Genomic DNA, 17523 nt, shown 5'->3' on the forward strand with positions numbered 1-17523 from the left:
CCAGATCTCGCTGTTGTCCCGCACCAGAACAGTGGAATCCCCAGCAGGGTCACCTGCAAGCACAACACCCAGGTACTCCAACAAAGCTGGGTACTCTGAACTTTCAGTTGACACATGAGTTCAAAGGCTCCTGAGGACCGATTCCCAGACCCTAAGGTACAGGGAAACAATCCGATTGTTCACTGGAGAAAACCCCCAATGTGCAGTCAGAGAACCGAAGCAGATACAAGTATACCCACCCCCACTCAACTGTCTCTCACAAGGGACAGTGACATATTGGAACAGAGTCCAACCCCTCACAAAGATACACAGACATATGCTCTATATACTGTATTTTTGTCTCAATGAGTGTCTGCTTGTCACTGGGAATGTGGCTGTTTGCTTTTCTGTGTGTGTGTGTGTGTGTGTGTGTGTCCTTGTGGGTTTGGTAATAGAGCTCCAGTGAGAACCGTGACAGTCTGTTTACACTGGTGTCTCAGAGAACTGGGCTGGTGCTCTAAAATATACCTCATGTGGGTGTAAACACATCCAAGGCTTTCTACGAACCGACATCTTTTCACAGGAATCGCTTCTCATCGAGAGGCTTGTGTCACCATCTCCACAGAGAACTAAGTGGATCTGACCAAATAATATAATTCACTGATAGCTATAACTCAGGGGGTGTGTGCTCTCAGGGGCGTTGCAGGTAGCGTGAGCTCCCATTTATCTCAATCTGAGCTCCGACAGTACAAATATACGCCAGCACCAGGAGCGTGCAGTGTTTAATGAGATCGTGTGAGGCTGTTGTTAGTGCAAGGAGAGATGCTGGATTATTGATGCCTCTAAGGTCCTTTGCTGGGCTCATTTCTGGCTGTCTTTTCAGGGTAGAGGTGTGCTTACTCACCTCCAGTTTCAGTGACAGCCCGGTATGAATTACCTTCCTCATTCCCCCCTGCTGACACTGCAGCTAGCGGCCAGCAGCGACGCATTTTAATATGGAGACAAGACAGGGAGACGCACATGAGGGAGAAGCGAGTGGGAGAGAAAGGACAAAACGAATTTGGTGCATGTGCGTTTGGGTTGCTATGAGTGATTTTGTGTTTTGGAAGAAGAAGAGCCGCGAAGATAAAGGGAGAGGCGGTGGCACAGACGAGAAGAAGGAAAGGAGATGAGAGGCGAGATGAGTCCTAGTGAGCTGAAAATCAATAATTAAAAGGTCACACGAAATGAGAAAGTGAAGGTCCTTTCAGTAAATAATCCTCTCAACACACAGCTGCCAAAATCTGCTGCTTCCTCATCCCATCAGGTCTCTGGGAGTGCTGACACCAATGTACCCAGGGCTTTATTCATGCAAAATATATATCCTGCTCTACCAACACACACACACGCATATGTGTAGTGTACATACACAAAGAATGAGTCCTGAATTGGCCGGTGATGTGTGGTTATTGCTGAATAATATACTGTTGTGTGCCTCTAACACTTGACTCATGCATTATGTTAAACACACGCTGGTATTCACTTAGTGCATGCCAAAGGAGCATTTGAAAAAGCACTTGGTGACGGTGCAGAAAAAAAATGTTCCCTTTTAACAGAAAAAAATCTCAGAACTAGGCTTAACCGGTTGGGCTGGGAAGTGTGGGGGTAGTAAGGCAAAGGAAGAGCATGAACTAGTGGAACATGCCGATCGGGAAATGTGGCACTTTAGATCCAGAAACAGCTGCAGAAATGTAGAAGGAGAGAAAGTATCGAGGGGGAAAAGGGGTCAAACCTTGGGGAGAGAGAGGACACAAAGTTAATGACATGCAGTAGTGATGATGGGTGAAAGAGAGCTCAGTGGGAGCATTCCTGGGCCTATAGCAGCATGGCTAGGAGACTAATCGTATCCAATACACCCAAACTGAGCTGGTTTCACGGGAAAGTAGAGGAGCCTGATAGCTGATGGCTCCGCCTCTCGTTGTCCAAAGGGCTTTACTGCAATGTCACCATGAGGTCATTAAGATATGACTGCGCTTGATCTTTCAGGACTTATTATATGAACAGAATATTTAATATCTGCCCTATAAATCCAGGTGATCCCGTCAGCCTGAATCAAAGTGACCTCAAAAACGTCCTTGGTTTGATAACGTAGACAGAGCTTTCTCACCTAAGCCCGGCCACTCTCCTTTTGAATGCTTAAGTCCTTGTCTGGTCTTTCTATTTGCTTGCCGCACTGAGATTTTGAATAATCAAAGAAATTCAATCACCTTGTGCAATGTGTCGCATTGAGGCACCCAGAGCAATCAGTAAGTGCATCACTGGCCGTTCAACTTGGACAAGAGACAGACTTTTGTAGAGAAAAGGCCAAGCTCAACAAAATCTATAATGAACGAACCCAATTAACAAAATGGATGCATTAGAAGCAGCTTTCCACCTTCCTGAGCATCACGCAGTGCTGATGCGTCCATTCTGACAATCTTAGCCGTGGACTTTGTTGCAGAGTCTAAAGGACATCTTAAAACATGAGCCTGGGGATCATGTGTCACACTGTGTTAAAGCTCAGAGTCATTTCCAGTAGCTCTAACTGTTTGGGGTTTTTTTAGCTGGTGGGGGCATGAACTGACTTTGAGTGTGACCTGGGAATACTTCAATTGCTCCCCTTCTGCAGCGCTGACCCGGTCAGTTAATAATCGCTGATCTGAGTTAATGGCAGACTAACTACATAATTATGTGCAGTCTGGGAGCAGGACACAAACACTATAACATAATGGGACCTCAGTCAAGCTGACTGCACAGACCCTGATATGTCCTTTGCTCTAATGTCTTAACACCAGCTTTACATGTGTTGAGGGACATGAGGGTGAACTAAGTAACTAAATACCACAGGAGGGGATCAAATATTGTTTGGGGAAGAGATTAAGAGAACAAATTACTGTCATTACAGCCCACAAGACTTACAATTTCAAAGGGGGGAATATTTCTGCTCTTTAATTAAATTAAATTGATCTTTATCTTTATGATCTTATGTAAACACCTGAAATGAAGCTTAACTTTGAGTACTGAACCTTCCTTTTGTATTCTTTTCAAATCTCTAAACTTACTTGAATTCATTGGATTTAGCAGATTTCTTTCTTTTTTGGTTTTTTACAGCTTCTGGGTCAGCATGCTCCCGACTACACTGCTCAGCCAGAAATCATGGAGCACACCACACACTGGCTCTGATCCATTTCTAACCTCCACTTTAATATAACCCACTCACCATATGGGCCTCCTTCAAGGGTAATGATGGAGAAGACTGCTCACTTCCCCCTGTCTGGACAGCAGATTTTCCTATATACAAAAACAGGGACAGAGATTTTAATCACAGACATGTCTTAACTTGGGGGTTGTTAAAATGGGTTAACATAGGTCTGTGTTATTAGCTTTATCCGGTGTGTGGGTGGACACATTTGTGTGTGTTTTGTGTGAGTGTGTGTCAAGTGTTATGTTTGTTAGCTAAAATAGGAGAAGCCTGTCAAAACTTTATCACCCTCACGTGTCTTTTTCCAAACATTTATGTTTTAAGTGGATGATATTTAAAAAAATGAACAGGCTGAGGATCATTCATGTTAACTTTATTAGTGGCGCTGTTGGAATCAGACTTTTGAACACAACTTTTAGAGCTTGAGGTATATCCAAAGTTTTGGTCCTAGAGTTTCTTCTTCTTCATTCAGCTGATCCCAGTGGATCATCTGTGTGTCGCCCTATCCCTATTATCCTCTTCAGTCATACCAACCCTGTGCATGTCCTCCTTGAACCTTCTCTTTTGTCTTCCTCTTATCCTCCTGCCTGGTTCCTCCATCTTCAACATCCTCTGCTCCATCTATTTCCTAAGCTTCCTCTGCACATGTCAAAACCACCTCAGCCTTGCCTCTCCAACTTTGTCTCTAACCCACCCAACCTGAGATGTCCCACTCACATACGAATATCACGTCCATCCTGCTGGTCACTCCCACTCAACACTTCCACTTCCAGCTCTGCTTCCTATCCGTTTGATACAGACACAATCTTCATTAGTCTTTTTGTGACAAAGAGGCACCATCTTAAATAGGGAGTGGCTGTTAATAGACTTTTTGTTTGTTCGTTTGTTAGTTTTAAGCTGAAGACTGTTATATACTAAAATCTAGTGTATAGGAGTCTGTTTGCACTATTTGACTGTTCTGAACTAACCTTTTTCAATTATTTATTAAAGGTTGTGCATTAAAGATGGGCAGAGCTAACTTTTGTTTCTGGACTCAATATTTTAAAACCTCATTGTTAACTTTTTGGCCTGTAAAATGTTTTTTTCTTTGTAGCCAGAAGCCTGTTGAAGTTAAGGGTCTGGCTGCTGGGCTGCAGTCAGCAGACACTTTGGGTCCTTGTCTAGCTTAGCATTAGCATACTGTCTGTGCAGGTGCTTGTAAACAGCCAAAGTGGTGTTAGCAGCATAATGCTGTTTTGCACTTGTCCTGGATACAGTTTCCACTTTACCATCACCTTCTCATCCTTTCTGAGCCTCTAATTTTCTCCTCTTGCACAGGAACTGAAATCAGCTGATTGTAGCACAAGTGTAAGCGGAATCAATAAGCGTATCAATGGGCAAGAAACTGGTCACAAAGTGATGTGTGGTGGTGCATCGAAAACTACCTTGCAAATGTTTTGGTCGCTTGCAGATTGCCACAGTGACTGGTAATTTCTATGGAAGGTGGTGATTTGTTTGCAAACTCAGACACTCAGCAATTTCCAGGAACCACTTGCCAATGAACTGGGGCATACACATTTTACCCTAGCAACTGCCAGAAGGCCTCTAGGCCTGTGTGACTGAGGCCTAAGGTGACCGACTTGCCTCAAGTGGCCAGAAGCTGCAGTGTTTTTATCTCATTTACTCAGTAAATCTAGCAAATTGTTTCTTTTACTTATCTACTTTATGGTTTATTTCAATTGTCAGCTATTATTCCAGCAGCTGTTTTAATGCTTTAATCATTTCTACTCTAATTTATGAAATTATCAGTGTGAACCATTTTTTCCATCACTTATCATCAGCGTTTAAACTTCTCCCCTCGATTTCCACTTTTCATGCACTGCCACAGCGCACACTGTTGGATCAAGTCCTGCTTTATATTTGCTGAGCAGGTGCTCTGCTCTTATAAGTCAAGTTCTGAGTACCACCTTGGCATTTTTAGTGTCTGTGGTTGGAAATCGCTGGTACTTCATTTACATCTGAACACTCCAACTTTGTCCGGCATGTCTGTATTCATCAGCTGCCATCCCCAGGCTCCTAATATTCAGCGCTTAAAATGAAAGACTCTGGGGAGTCAAGAGACCTTGCATATCACAAATGACTGATTGGAGTTGGGGTGACAGCCATGTTAGTGCCCCCTCCCTAAACTCTCCAAGGCAATAAAGCCAAGGAGGTGAGAGTTTCACACCAGCTTGACCCCCTATGAACAGTCTCCATGGCGTGTCAGAGGTGACCTTCTGTAGGGTTCAGGGGTGAAGGTCCTAAAACAATAATATAACAATCATTGCACCCGCCCCCTTCTGAGCAACCTGATGCCCATCTGGAATCCACCACATATTAACACAAAGATGGCTAAGAATTATGTTTAAGCTCTGCCTTCAAAATGAAATCAAACACATGTGATGTCTGGTACCAGCGTTAACCTAAAATGCAGCTCTCATGAATATTCCTGAACGTGCTGAGTGAAAGTTTAATCTGCAAGATCCTTGAACCCTGTTGAGTGGACCACAGTGCTCTGTTAGGTTATCACGCCTCCATCTGCTACATTCCCACTCACTCCGTGTCTTTAATCAGTAACAATGAGACCTGAGGCACCGCTAAAACTGCAATAGCACAGAGGGACAAAGTGCTTGATCAGGTTTTGATCAGTGTGCATATTACTCCACATATATCACCCCTAAAATAAACTGGGCAGCTGGAATTCTGCATTGCGTCACTGTGGAAAATGAAAACAAAAAGAGAAATGCACAGATTTCTGTGTCTCATCACGTCGGCTCCGTGCACTGACAGGATTTGTATTGGCTCCTGATTAATGACGGTGGGACTGTTTAAAAAAAATAAAATAAAAGGACCACTGACAGTGCATTTTCAGGCCATTTGTAGACAGAGTTTGTAAACATTAAGGAAGAGCATATGTTTAATAAATGACCACAAGTGACAGCCCAAGGCAGCAAGATAAATGAGAGCTTCTTAAGTGGAGAGGAATCAGTCACCACGGGTATGTTTTAAACGTTCCCTGTGGGAAATGTTTGAATTAGATGGCAAAGGCAGCTTAAAGGTGCACAGCTTAGGTTCTTTGTGTGATTTGTTGCCGGGCTCCTGCACGTATAGCCATCGGCTTTAAAATTTCCTTTGGAAGAACTTGATATTGTCCCGAATTTCTAAAGTGAGATTTAATTTCTCCCCAGCTGAGGGTTTTTTAAAAACTGCAGTCATGAGCAAAGTCAAGGAGACACCCGTACCGAAGCAGAAAAAAAAAAGCCTCGGTTTATAGAAAATGAATCTTTCAATGAAAATGTTCTCAGAAAATTGAGGATTACAAATGGATGAGGCGACACAAATTCAGCATGCGTGGGATACATTTTGATCTTCAGATATAGAAAGAGAATGTGACTTTAAATTTTTTTAAAAATGGAGGGAAATTGGCATGAAAAACTTTAATCCACTAAAATAACTTTGCTGAGCTTTGTTTTCCTGGGGCCAATTAAATCCTGGGACGAATATGCTGCTCCTTTGTGAAAGAAATACTAACAAAAACAAATAATTTGGTCTGTACTAGAGATGGCACGATACCACTTTTTTATGTCCGATACCGATACCGATATCATAAATTTGGATATCTGCCGATACCGATATGAATCCGATATAGTGTTTTTTAATCAACAAAACTGTTTTTTAAAATATCTTGCTGCATTTTGCAAGTCTGCAAGTTCATACTCAAGTTTAAAACAACAACTACACTAAAGCTATTCTGTTATACCTGTATACAAAAAAAATATTTCATAGTTCAGCAATACTGATCAATCTAATAAACTTAGACCTACACCATCCTCCCTATTCTGGTATTTTAAAGAGTACTTAGCGTAAATATTAAGCAACCTAACTAATAGGGTTCCAACTCCCAGCAACAACAAAAATAAATAAATAAAAAATAGGGAACCACCCCTCACGCTCCACCTCATGATGCTTAATCAACGTAATCAACCTTAATTTGATGCAGTGTGGAAAAAAAAATGCACAGAAATCAATTATTTTTCAAGAAATATTAAATAGATTCAACATCTTTCTTCAACAAAATTGCAGACTGCACAGATGGTACCTTCCCAAAGGAAAATGTACTATAGCTTACTAGGGTATATATATTAGACTTAATAGTCACTATATACAGTAATTGACTTCTATTCATTTTACATCAAATTAAAACTTTGGGTGTCAGATAATTATTTATTAAAAGCTAGACATTTTAAATGAGAATAAGAAAGAAAAGTATGTCTTTGTGCCCCCTTTTCCCAGTTAATGCCCTATCGGCCCCCCTGGCTAAACTTTGCTAGATCCGCCCCTGCACATAGGGTTGCCAACCGTCCCTTAAAATACGGAATCGTCCCGTATTTAGAAACAAAAGTACACGTCCCGTATTGAGCTAATAAGGGACGCACTTTGTCCCGTAATACAGTGAGAATCAAAAGTAGTCTATAAATGTTTATGGAATTAACGCTTTGTTTGAAAACATAATTCCCAGCCCCTCTCCTGCTTTGTGACCAATGAGCTGACAGCACACTTATGACAATTCGAGTATGACAATTCAGATTACCGCTCATCTCATTGGTCGAGGAAAGGTCGCTTACGGAGAAAATACCGGAAGACAACAGATGACCACAACAAGAAGCATGGCCAACAGGGAAACAAACGCCGTCACTGCGGTGCAAGTCTCGGACGACAGTACACCTAAAGCTGGGCAGACACTGTGCGATTTTTTCAGTCGCGTTATTCAGCTCCTGCTCAAACTGCACGATTGACTCGCAGGGGTTAGACGTTCATAGGTCACGATGCAGGTCTCACACTATACCGCCCGATGCTCTGATGCGACCTGAGTGCTCACACTGTGCGTCCATAAAATTAAGGTTATAACAGAAAATCTGTCGCTCGCTCTCTCTGTCTCTCACTCACACAGACACACCACTACCATCAACTTTGCTAAATTGCTAATGAAAAACATGATCAGGCAGCTGTGATTTAGCAGCAGTGTAAATCCAACTGTTTTCACGGTTGTTGTGGTCGTGATAATTTTGTGAGGCCACATCGAAAAGGCTCGGATGAGCTTTCCAAAGTTCTCCAAGTTGTGCCTCCATCGCTTGTGTCCAGATCACAGGCTGCACAGCCGAGCTGCTCCGTCTTTTACACCAACGTTTACGTGTTTGCGCGCGAGCAGTGTGAGCGGCTCACGAGCGATTGATGATCGGGAGCTGGTCGTGAGGTGTTAATCACTTCTCGTTACCCCACGTATACTACACGATGAAGGCCAAAATCGGTCCGATCACTCAAAAATCGGCTCAAAATGGGCCTAAAACCGCACAGTGTGAGCCCAGCGTTAGAGCAGCAATGTTTGTTCCCCTCAGAGAAAGGGAAGAATGGGAAAAGGAAAACACCTGGCTGGAAAAAGTTAATATGGGCATGTGCAGTGAATATCAGCGCTATGTGGCCAGAAGTGTGATAATATAACTTATTTTGTGTAATAAACAACTGCAAGGATAGATGATTACAACAAATAGATCACTAATACATAAAAGTAATACACAGATGAATAATGATGATGAGTTAAGATGCGTAATCATGGGAACAAGCGGGTTTTCAAACGGGAGCAGCTGATTAGCATTAGAAAAGCTGAAATAATACCTCAGCTGAAGCCAATTGTACTAAATGCACTAAATGTGCACAGTTACAAGAATATTTTTCTTTCTATTGTTTTCTATTATTTTAAGTTAAGCAGGACAGAGTTCTTTTAAAGAAAGATTTACTTATATTCTCAAAAGTTAAGCATGACAGGCTTCTGTTTGAGAAAGAGACCTGTTTTATGTGTTAATGTTGTCATTTTGAGCTAAAAATAAATGGCTAAATGATCATTTGTTTCACATGTGTTCATATCACAAAGAATACACATCTACTTAAATCAAATTCAAGTCAAAGGGTTAAAAAAAATAATTTCACACACAAAAAAAGAGCTAGAAAATTCACCACACTGGGAAGGGTGAAGACAACTGGGTCGCCCGGCCCTGGCCACGAGGTGTCCCTTATTTATTTTTCAGGGAGTTGGCAACCCTACCTGCACAGTTACCAGCCGTCAGCTACGTAGAAAAAGATCCTGGTGTAGAAAGTAATATTAAATAAATTCTAACAACAGCTTATCAAGCTTAAACGTGCTGCTGTTGTTCAGCCGCTGGTTTCCTCTTTCTGGCGCAAAGTGGACCAAAAACAAACAAGAGAGACTCACAACAGAAAAGCCGATCAGCTGATCATTAGCAGTTTCACGATTGAAGTAGCAGCCGGAGAGCGAGAGGCAGTCGCTCGTTAAGCTTAACGTGGGAATGCTTTACAAACATTCAGAGATGGACTTACACACTTGCTTTACTTCTCTCGGGGATAACTTTGTCGGAGATGAAATGCCGGGTTGCTAGCGAAGCTCCAAATGCTATCCAGACCACCAACAGGTCCCGCATGCCACAGCTGCTCTATCACGTGATGCATACTGCTCCGACGTTCTGAGGTGAGTTACGGCGTGTTGCAAGTTTTGTGAGGTGCTTTCGTGATATTTAATGGATCGGATTACATTTTTTATTTTTCTCCGATATCCGATCCAGTAATTTAGGTCAGTATCGGACCGATACCGATACGTAATATCGGATCGGTCCATCTCTAGTCTGTACACATCATTAATATAAATTCCCATCTAGGAAGTCATTACTTAATGTTTCTGTTGTGCCAAACAATCACCTTCTGAATAATTATTCTCGGTAAAGCCGGTGCCTGTTATCAAAAAAGTAGGACAGATAACAGAAGTCCAAATTCTCCTGGGAGGAAAAGCCAAAACTTTGTGATCTTTAATGACACAAGCCGCAGTCTAGACATGAAACAGGAAACAGAATATTGAGAAGCCGTAGTCTTTAATGGTCACGGCCACTTTGATTCCCATGGTAGCAGTCGAGTCTTTTTCATGCTCTGTTTGCTGCCAGCCGCCCACCATGATTGCAGCCCACAGTAACGTCTCTGATGGTGCGATTCCTACGGTCAGTGACTAAACACGTTCAACCCCTGCTGTCCATGCTGTGTGTGCAGCGCGGGCAGAAGGATGGCAACTGAGGTGGAAAGGTTTTTAAAGAATGTGAGCATCCATGAGGCATTCATGACCTTCAACCATGATAGCCTTGTAATGTATCTAAACTCCAAATCCTTGCCTGGAAGATGAAGAAGTGTGGTCGCTCTCTGTGATGGATAGCTATTTCATATTCTATTTCATGCTGAGGAGCTCGGCAGTGGAGGGGAAAAAACTGTTGATGTCTTCTTTTTTCTTCTTCTTTTCGTTTCTGACCAAGAAACGAGAGGGAAGCAGCAAATTCTTACATTTTAGAAGCTAGAAACTCTTCTTAGCCTTGATTCTTCCACACAGCCTGAATTCTTTTAGCCAAGCTTTCTTGTCATTTAATAGATAATACTTCTCCAGGCTTCTACTGAAACCATTTCTGATGAGGCTTCAGTAAACAGGCTCAGAATTCTGTCAGGTAGTGTGTCAGGTGTTTGCACGATTTTTCCCTTTTTGTTAAGGAACCTGACTTTTAAATGCTGTTCATCGGATGTAGATTAGTTTGTATGGCTGCCACTTCTTTTGTCCTCCAATTATCCAGTTTCCTTAATTTTTTTAAGGACACAGTAAACACTGTATTGAGATATGCTGAGTTTTTAGCTAATAGTTCTGTGGGACTCACCTTACTGGTTCAAAAATACAATTTCATGCCTGTCAAACTGTGTTATCTTTGGTATTTTTTCCACATTCAACGAAAGAAATTGGGGGAAAAAATTATTTGTTCTTGCCCCTAAGCATACAGTTTAAAATCAGTACTTTGCTCAATTGTCTGTTGTGTGTAAACACAACACTGTTTCATCTCCCGAGTTATGTTTTTTTTTTAATGATTTGCACTTCAGGGTTGAGTGTGTTAGCAAACAAACAAGGTCTGGACTGAAAATGAGGAAAACGGTTGCCAACATTCAAAGAACAATATGAAAGATCTTCACCTGGAAGTTGTTGCTCAGGTTTGGTGCTTGGAAGCAACATTTAAAGCAATCAAGGGTGGCTCAAGACTTTTGCACAACACTGTACAAAATCCAAAATGTCATATGTTATTGCAGCTTCCCTTTGTTGATCTATCATATTCCAGTCATTCATTTTCTCCCTCTTATCCAAATCAAAGTGGCGGGTGGGCTGGAGCATATTCCAGCTCTCATAGGGTAAAAGTCAGGGTACACAAAGAGACAGACAACCATTCACACCTACGGCTACTTTAAAATCACCAATTAACCTGACATGCATATCTTTAGACTGTGGTGGTGATGGGTGGGGGTTGGGTCAGTCTGCATGCAGGCAAATTTGCCCAACACACCCCTGCTGCCCCATAATATACTCCATCACAATCATCTCTCGTGACTTCTCTGTTGACTTACACTGATTTCTTGCAAATAATCCGAAGTCACTGTTGAGTCACTGTTTTTTTTTAATGCTCGTCTTCATTGCCATAGCTTGACTCACCTTCATTGTTTAGAAATAACAAAGGACAGATATCCTGAAACCTTTTTTCCCCAAAACACTGCTTGGACTAAGCAAAAAATCCGTTACCTACCAACACTCATGTGTGGATATTAGTGAGGCTGACAGGTACAGCTCTGCTTATGGAGCCAAACCACTGCTCCAAATGAGACAGACTACTAAGTTACTCTTAGTAAGAATGCATTTGTAGCAGACATTAAACTATCAGCAGTTGTGAAAACCCCTGAAGAGCACAGTGTTTCTCTCACAGTGGGTAAAATGCTCCTGAGGAAGTTGCACCTACCTGAGCTTTTGTTGTTGTCTCACACCTATTCACTAAGCCTTCCTATTGACTGTCATTGTATCCTAAAGAAATGATAATGGCCACTCTGTCTTTCTTCCAGAGTGGCGGGGATCTGTGAGAGAAGCCTTGTGTGCGTGCATGTGTGTGCATGTGTGTGTGGTGCTGGGTGTCCACTTTCTCTCGTTCACTTCATGTGTTGCCAAACTGGAAACAAACAGGCATTGTGCTCCAGTTCTGCGGCGGTGGCCCTGAAGTTCCTCTTTATGGACCCATCACTTAATTGTGGCCTCACACAACTATGCCCATTATCTGCTGTTTCCCTGTGAATACTGTAGCCAGTGCGGCTTTGCTGAGGTCTAATGGAGGGCCTCTATCCTTCCAACATCTATATATGATTTGTTTGGGACAGTTTTTGAAGTAAAAATCAACAGATATGTAACAAGATTCCTTGCTTCACAGCGAGAGTTTGCATCATGGGCTGCTGACCTTTTCTTTCTGATTTCCCAAGTAAAATAATTGAAGCTACATGTGTCTGAATTTGCATGAGCAGCAGCCGTAGCAAAGTTCTCAGTGTGATGCAAATTTAGCGATGCAGACGCATTTGAAGTAATTCTTTGATTGCTTCGCATCCTCCTCTCCTTAGGGGTGCTATCTATATCTGAGGGTGTTGATTAGATAGCAGTCTCCACCCACATTTGCAATTCAAGGAATTGCTATTCTCACATTGCTATGCGCACCGCCGTGTGGTTGTTCCGCAGGGTGAAGACTGTAGTTAACTCATAAATGATCAATATGCCATACAAGCCTCTTTCACAGAGAGTGAGCTTTCTGAATGTCCCTCTGTGGAATAGAGACGGGGTGAAATGCATGGATGTACTTTTGATTTACAATTCCCATCTTGCCTGTCAGGACTAAAGGATTAAAAACAGCTTTTTAAGCTTCGCACATAAACAGTTTCATGCATTTTGTCACATTCTGGTACAGACGTCTTGTTGAAATATCAATTTTTACCACGTCTGGATTATCCATCCAGGGCCTTAACGCATCGGGCACTTATGTGTTTAATCTACTCTCTGCCAGCAATGTTCTCTGTCCTGTCCAGTGGAATCCTTTGAGATAACTGAGGGAACTGAGATCTGCAGCTAGTGATGACAGCCTGAGTGACCATGGGCCAAACACAAATTTGCAAGTAAACTGGAAATTTGTCAAGCTGCCCTTTGTTGGCCCCTATGTTTCATGTGTTAAGTACTCTGTTCAAATCAGCCATGCACTTTAAATCATGGCGACCACTTAGAGCCTGCTATCCCCACAGATCCCCACATAGCACCGGAAAGCATCTGACCCTGGACCTCAGTCTTAGTTTAGCCGCCCGTGCTAAACTAGCTGCACGCTCCCACAATAACAGTATTGACGTCACTGACCATCATTGGACACGTGCTGCCTTCAGGTGCTCATTTTAAACTCAGATTTTGGATATTTGGAGAGCTGACATAGAATGGATAGAGATGGAAAGAAGAGACAAAATAAATAAATAGATAAATAAAACAGATAAAATGCAACCCAGTAGGCTTCATTAAACATCTAACAGTATTAATTTGATCCTAGTGCATGTGAGTTATGGTTATTTAAGCAACTGGCCTAATATGGATGTTTTCTGATACTTAAATATGGATGCATTTAAAATGTACGATGTGCCATGCATTCCGGCGCTTCTCATACATGAATGTGTTTACCTGCTATGGGGACTGATAAACTAATATTTCCTTTCCCTACACACAGCCTTACATTTGATTGGCACCCAGAACACTCGATTCAATATTTAAACTAAACTTTAACACATAACTATAAGTAATCTTCCCTGTAACAGCGCAGCATTTATTTTACTTCAGGTTTGGTACTTCTCCCCCAAATGTAAAAATTAGACAGATGCTGTGACAGATGCGGTTTTCCTAATAGATAATATTGAATTTTGCTCTCATACGATAAAGTTAATTAAATACAGTTTTATTTAGGCTGTCCTTCTTCGTTTAATATCGGGAATCCCAGCTTCATTGATACATTTGATACGTACGAGTCTGTTTTGATACATTTAACATTACATTAGGTGAAACAATCTCAATACACGCCTCCTTTTTGTATTTACACTGTGACTAGGTGGTTGCTTAATACACAAACGGTGTCATCGGGCGCACACCCATGAGTAAGATTTAGGTCTGTGTGTATTTTGGTACATCCGGACAGGTCTGGGAATTCTTTCCGACAGTCCTTGAACGCCTCGAGCTGCAAAACTGCGAGAGAAGCGGTGATTGAAGAGGATAGCAGAGCGGCGGTGGCGACGACGACGGCCATCTTAGAGCTACCGTGGTAACCGACACACTCATCTCCTGGATTTAATTTTTCATGTGAGACAAACACTCCGCCTGACTGACGAAGGGAAGAGGAAGAAGAAGACGGCTGTTTTTAACTTCGCCGCGGTTGAACTCGAAGTCGGGATGCGGTTCCGAGGGAACAAGCAATTTGCATCCGCAGTCGGACTGGTCCTCGGACTATTATGTGCGGTGGAGGCAGCTAAAGGTAACTAAGCTGGGATTTAGATCCCGTTGTGTCTCGTGAGTGTCAGAGGCAGACAGTCTTTTATTTCATTTTATTGTTTGTTTGCGGCTGTCTGAAGCCACTTAGTCGCTCCAGGACGCTGAAGGTTACAAAGAGCGGTTAGCAGACAGGGGCTGTGCGGTCCTGAGGGGGGATGCGTGTCCAGTAACCTGCTCCGGGATTGCCAGCCCCGGAGCCGCAGCGGATGGATGTGGCGAAGTATCCCGCCGGTGGACAAGTGCATCCCGCGATGCTTTGTCCAGTGCAGCCTGAAGCAGAGGGAAATTAGCCATTATGGTCCAACTGCACTTATTCCCTGTCCTGCTTAACATTGCCTCCTTAGTGCAAGAAGTGTGCCGCTTTATGAGATAATATCGAGGCTGTGAATGACCCCCTTCTGTCATCCGCATCGATTCTATTTTTGGCATCTAGTCACTTCTTTAAACTCCTTTTTTTTATCTTTGTGTTTTGTATTATTAGGATTAAAAATCCGCTTCAGCCGCTGCATGCTTTGTAATATTGCCCGTGGCTGGCACTCCCTGTACTAATCTTGTTTTTAAATACGTTTGAGTACATCTGGATTAGGGCTAGTGGTGATATGTTTCTTTACCCCCAACCCACCCAGTTTTTTTTTGTGTGTGTGTGTCTGTTTTATGGCCATGCTGTTAAAACCACGCAGGTTTATTTTTCCATTAGTGGGTTTAATACTTGGGGTTTGGCAACGTTGTGTTCGCACCAGGATCGAGTGGCTTGGTTGGCTGCGCATTGCAGATCCTCTTCACCCTGTCCCTGTTTCGTTGGTAGATTTAAAAATTTTATGTGGTGTGATCACGGGCTTAAAGTGGGGGGAAAACACACACACGCTCAGTAGGTCTGGGCCTACTTTTGTGCAGAAACTATGCAAGACCCGAAAGTGCATCTGCCCTCTTCTTGTGCAACGTCACCGGTGGGCATTTGCTGCAGGGCGGTCCACCTCTCCTGCTCTACAGTGGCTCCAATCTGACCACCGTCGATGCGTGATTTACACATCGTGTTTCATCGTTAAACTCCCAATCGGCACACTCCCTAGCGTGAGCTTCCTGTTTCAGGGTGTGTAGAGGCAGGTGCGACTTAATCACCGGCCATATCGGCATGCCCAGGCAGGGCTACAGAAGCCAGGGTGTGCTTTTGTCTTTGACAGTTATTGTGATGAGAATACAGGCGGTGAAATAGACACAGATTTTAAAAAATGTCTGCACAAATAAAGGGTGGGGTGGGGGGATTATTCTAGTCGTAATTCAGTTGTTTCCAGGTTAAGCAGCTGGGAATGCACCGCTTGTACAGCAGTAACTTCATTTCTTTTTCCATCCATCAAAAGAAAGAAAAGGCCTGTAGCACCTAGGCCTGGATAGTGTGGCTGCCTTTTAATGATCTACTAAAGAGCGTGCGTGCGTGAATGCATGCGTGCAAAGTGCACCTGCTGCCTTTCCTGTGCTTATCAGCGGACAATACCTGTGAACTGGGCATCTTGATGTTGGCTTATCTTTTATTAACCAAAGATTACTTGCTTGTTTGTTTGCACTCTTCCCTACAGCTTTGTTTTCATTGCTTTTTTCCCTTCTCATTACCAGCCATCTCGCAGCACATGAAGAAACCAGACAGTCCTTGGGTAGTGGTTCTTGTTCCCTTCTCTCGGTGTTAGCAAATATTAGCACTATGGAAACTGATTGAGCTGAAAAGCTTGGCACAAACAGGTGATTTGGCAAACTCTGACCCACAACTCAGACCGATAACACAGCCGTAAGACGTTAAGGATGTGTTGAAACGCTATCTTTTTGGCTCCACCTATGATCATATGATCCATCCGATTGGTGTGTGTACCAATAAAGTCAAGAGCCAAACAGACACATCACTTGTTTTTCCGAGGTCTCACCCGTGTAACTTATTTAGTTTTCTGTATACTGTGAGCAGCGGCTGTGTGTCTCCCATGCTCCAGAGTCAAAACATTAGGTCTGCTGGGATGCCTGAGTTTGTTCTGTGCACACAGGGTCAGACAAAAGAGAGGCCGGCTTGTTGGGAAGTTCCTTCATTCATCATTGAATTAAGCAATTGTAGTTGAACAAATTGGATGCCCTGCTTTGTGGGGTGCAGAGTTAACATGTGCGTTCTTCTCGCATTGCTGGGGCTTTTTCAAGTCAGAGACACCCCCCCCCCCCGCACGCTGCCCAAAAAAAGCTTCCTAGCCCTGCATTAGCTGCAGAAGCCCATCACCAATCAATAGTTACAGTTAAAACAATGTAAATAAACTATTTATTTAACAGCTCAGCTCTGAGGTGTCTTATGGCAACCTCATTAAAACATTCTTCAATGGTGTAATTAGCTCAATTAATTAGTTATTACATCAACATTTTGCTCAAATTACTAATAATTTCATTTGTAATCTAATCACTTATCTCGTGCTTTTTCATGGTTAAACAAAAGCTTCATTGCAAAAATGCTGCACTGATTGAAACTGCTTGCCAGGCTTATAAAAAGCCCCTCATTCCAGGGATCAGAGCATCCCAGACACCAAGTGATGGATGATTGCCATTTGTGACTTTGCTGACCTTGAAGGAAATATATACTCTTACATTTTCTACATGCTGCCGACTGTCTCAATGGAGCCCATTTCAAGCCTTCAAACTAGCAGCGATCCGGCTGACGTATGTTATCTTGCCGTGTTATGGCAAGCAGAAACTATGTGGATGCACACAGCTGACAATGACTGCATTGTTTGCCTCTTCCATGCAGCTCGAGAACCACTGTGGCGTCCTGCTATTCAGAGTCAGTCCAGAGACTTGTGTTTTTCCTTAGAAAGTA

General features: G+C 42.8%; 1 protein-coding gene across 4 annotated transcripts in view; it reads left to right on the forward strand.

Annotated features, from left to right (window-relative positions):
• The first annotated feature begins 14377 nt into the window (after window positions 1-14377).
• clstn1 (calsyntenin 1) overlaps window positions 14378-17523 on the forward strand; it is a 37563-nt gene continuing 34417 nt past the window's right edge. For 2 of the 4 annotated variants that reach the window (XM_086278256.1, XM_086278255.1), the window contains exon 1: window positions 14379-14667. In XM_086278256.1, coding sequence (XP_086134382.1) covers window positions 14586-14667 — 82 coding nt within the window. In that variant the 5' untranslated portion in view covers window positions 14379-14585. Of the gene's footprint in view, window positions 14668-17523 lie in introns of all 4 variants that reach the window. The other 2 variants (XM_086278254.1, XM_086278257.1) reach the window with 2 other exon arrangements.

Source organism: Aulonocara sp. 'chitande type north' Nkhata Bay, linkage group LG20 (genome assembly GCF_057382095.1).
Source record: "Aulonocara sp. 'chitande type north' Nkhata Bay isolate Kocher_YH1m ecotype deep benthic linkage group LG20, A_spYH_male_GT1.1, whole genome shotgun sequence".
NCBI classification, from domain to species: domain Eukaryota; kingdom Metazoa; phylum Chordata; class Actinopteri; order Cichliformes; family Cichlidae; genus Aulonocara; species Aulonocara sp. 'chitande type north' Nkhata Bay.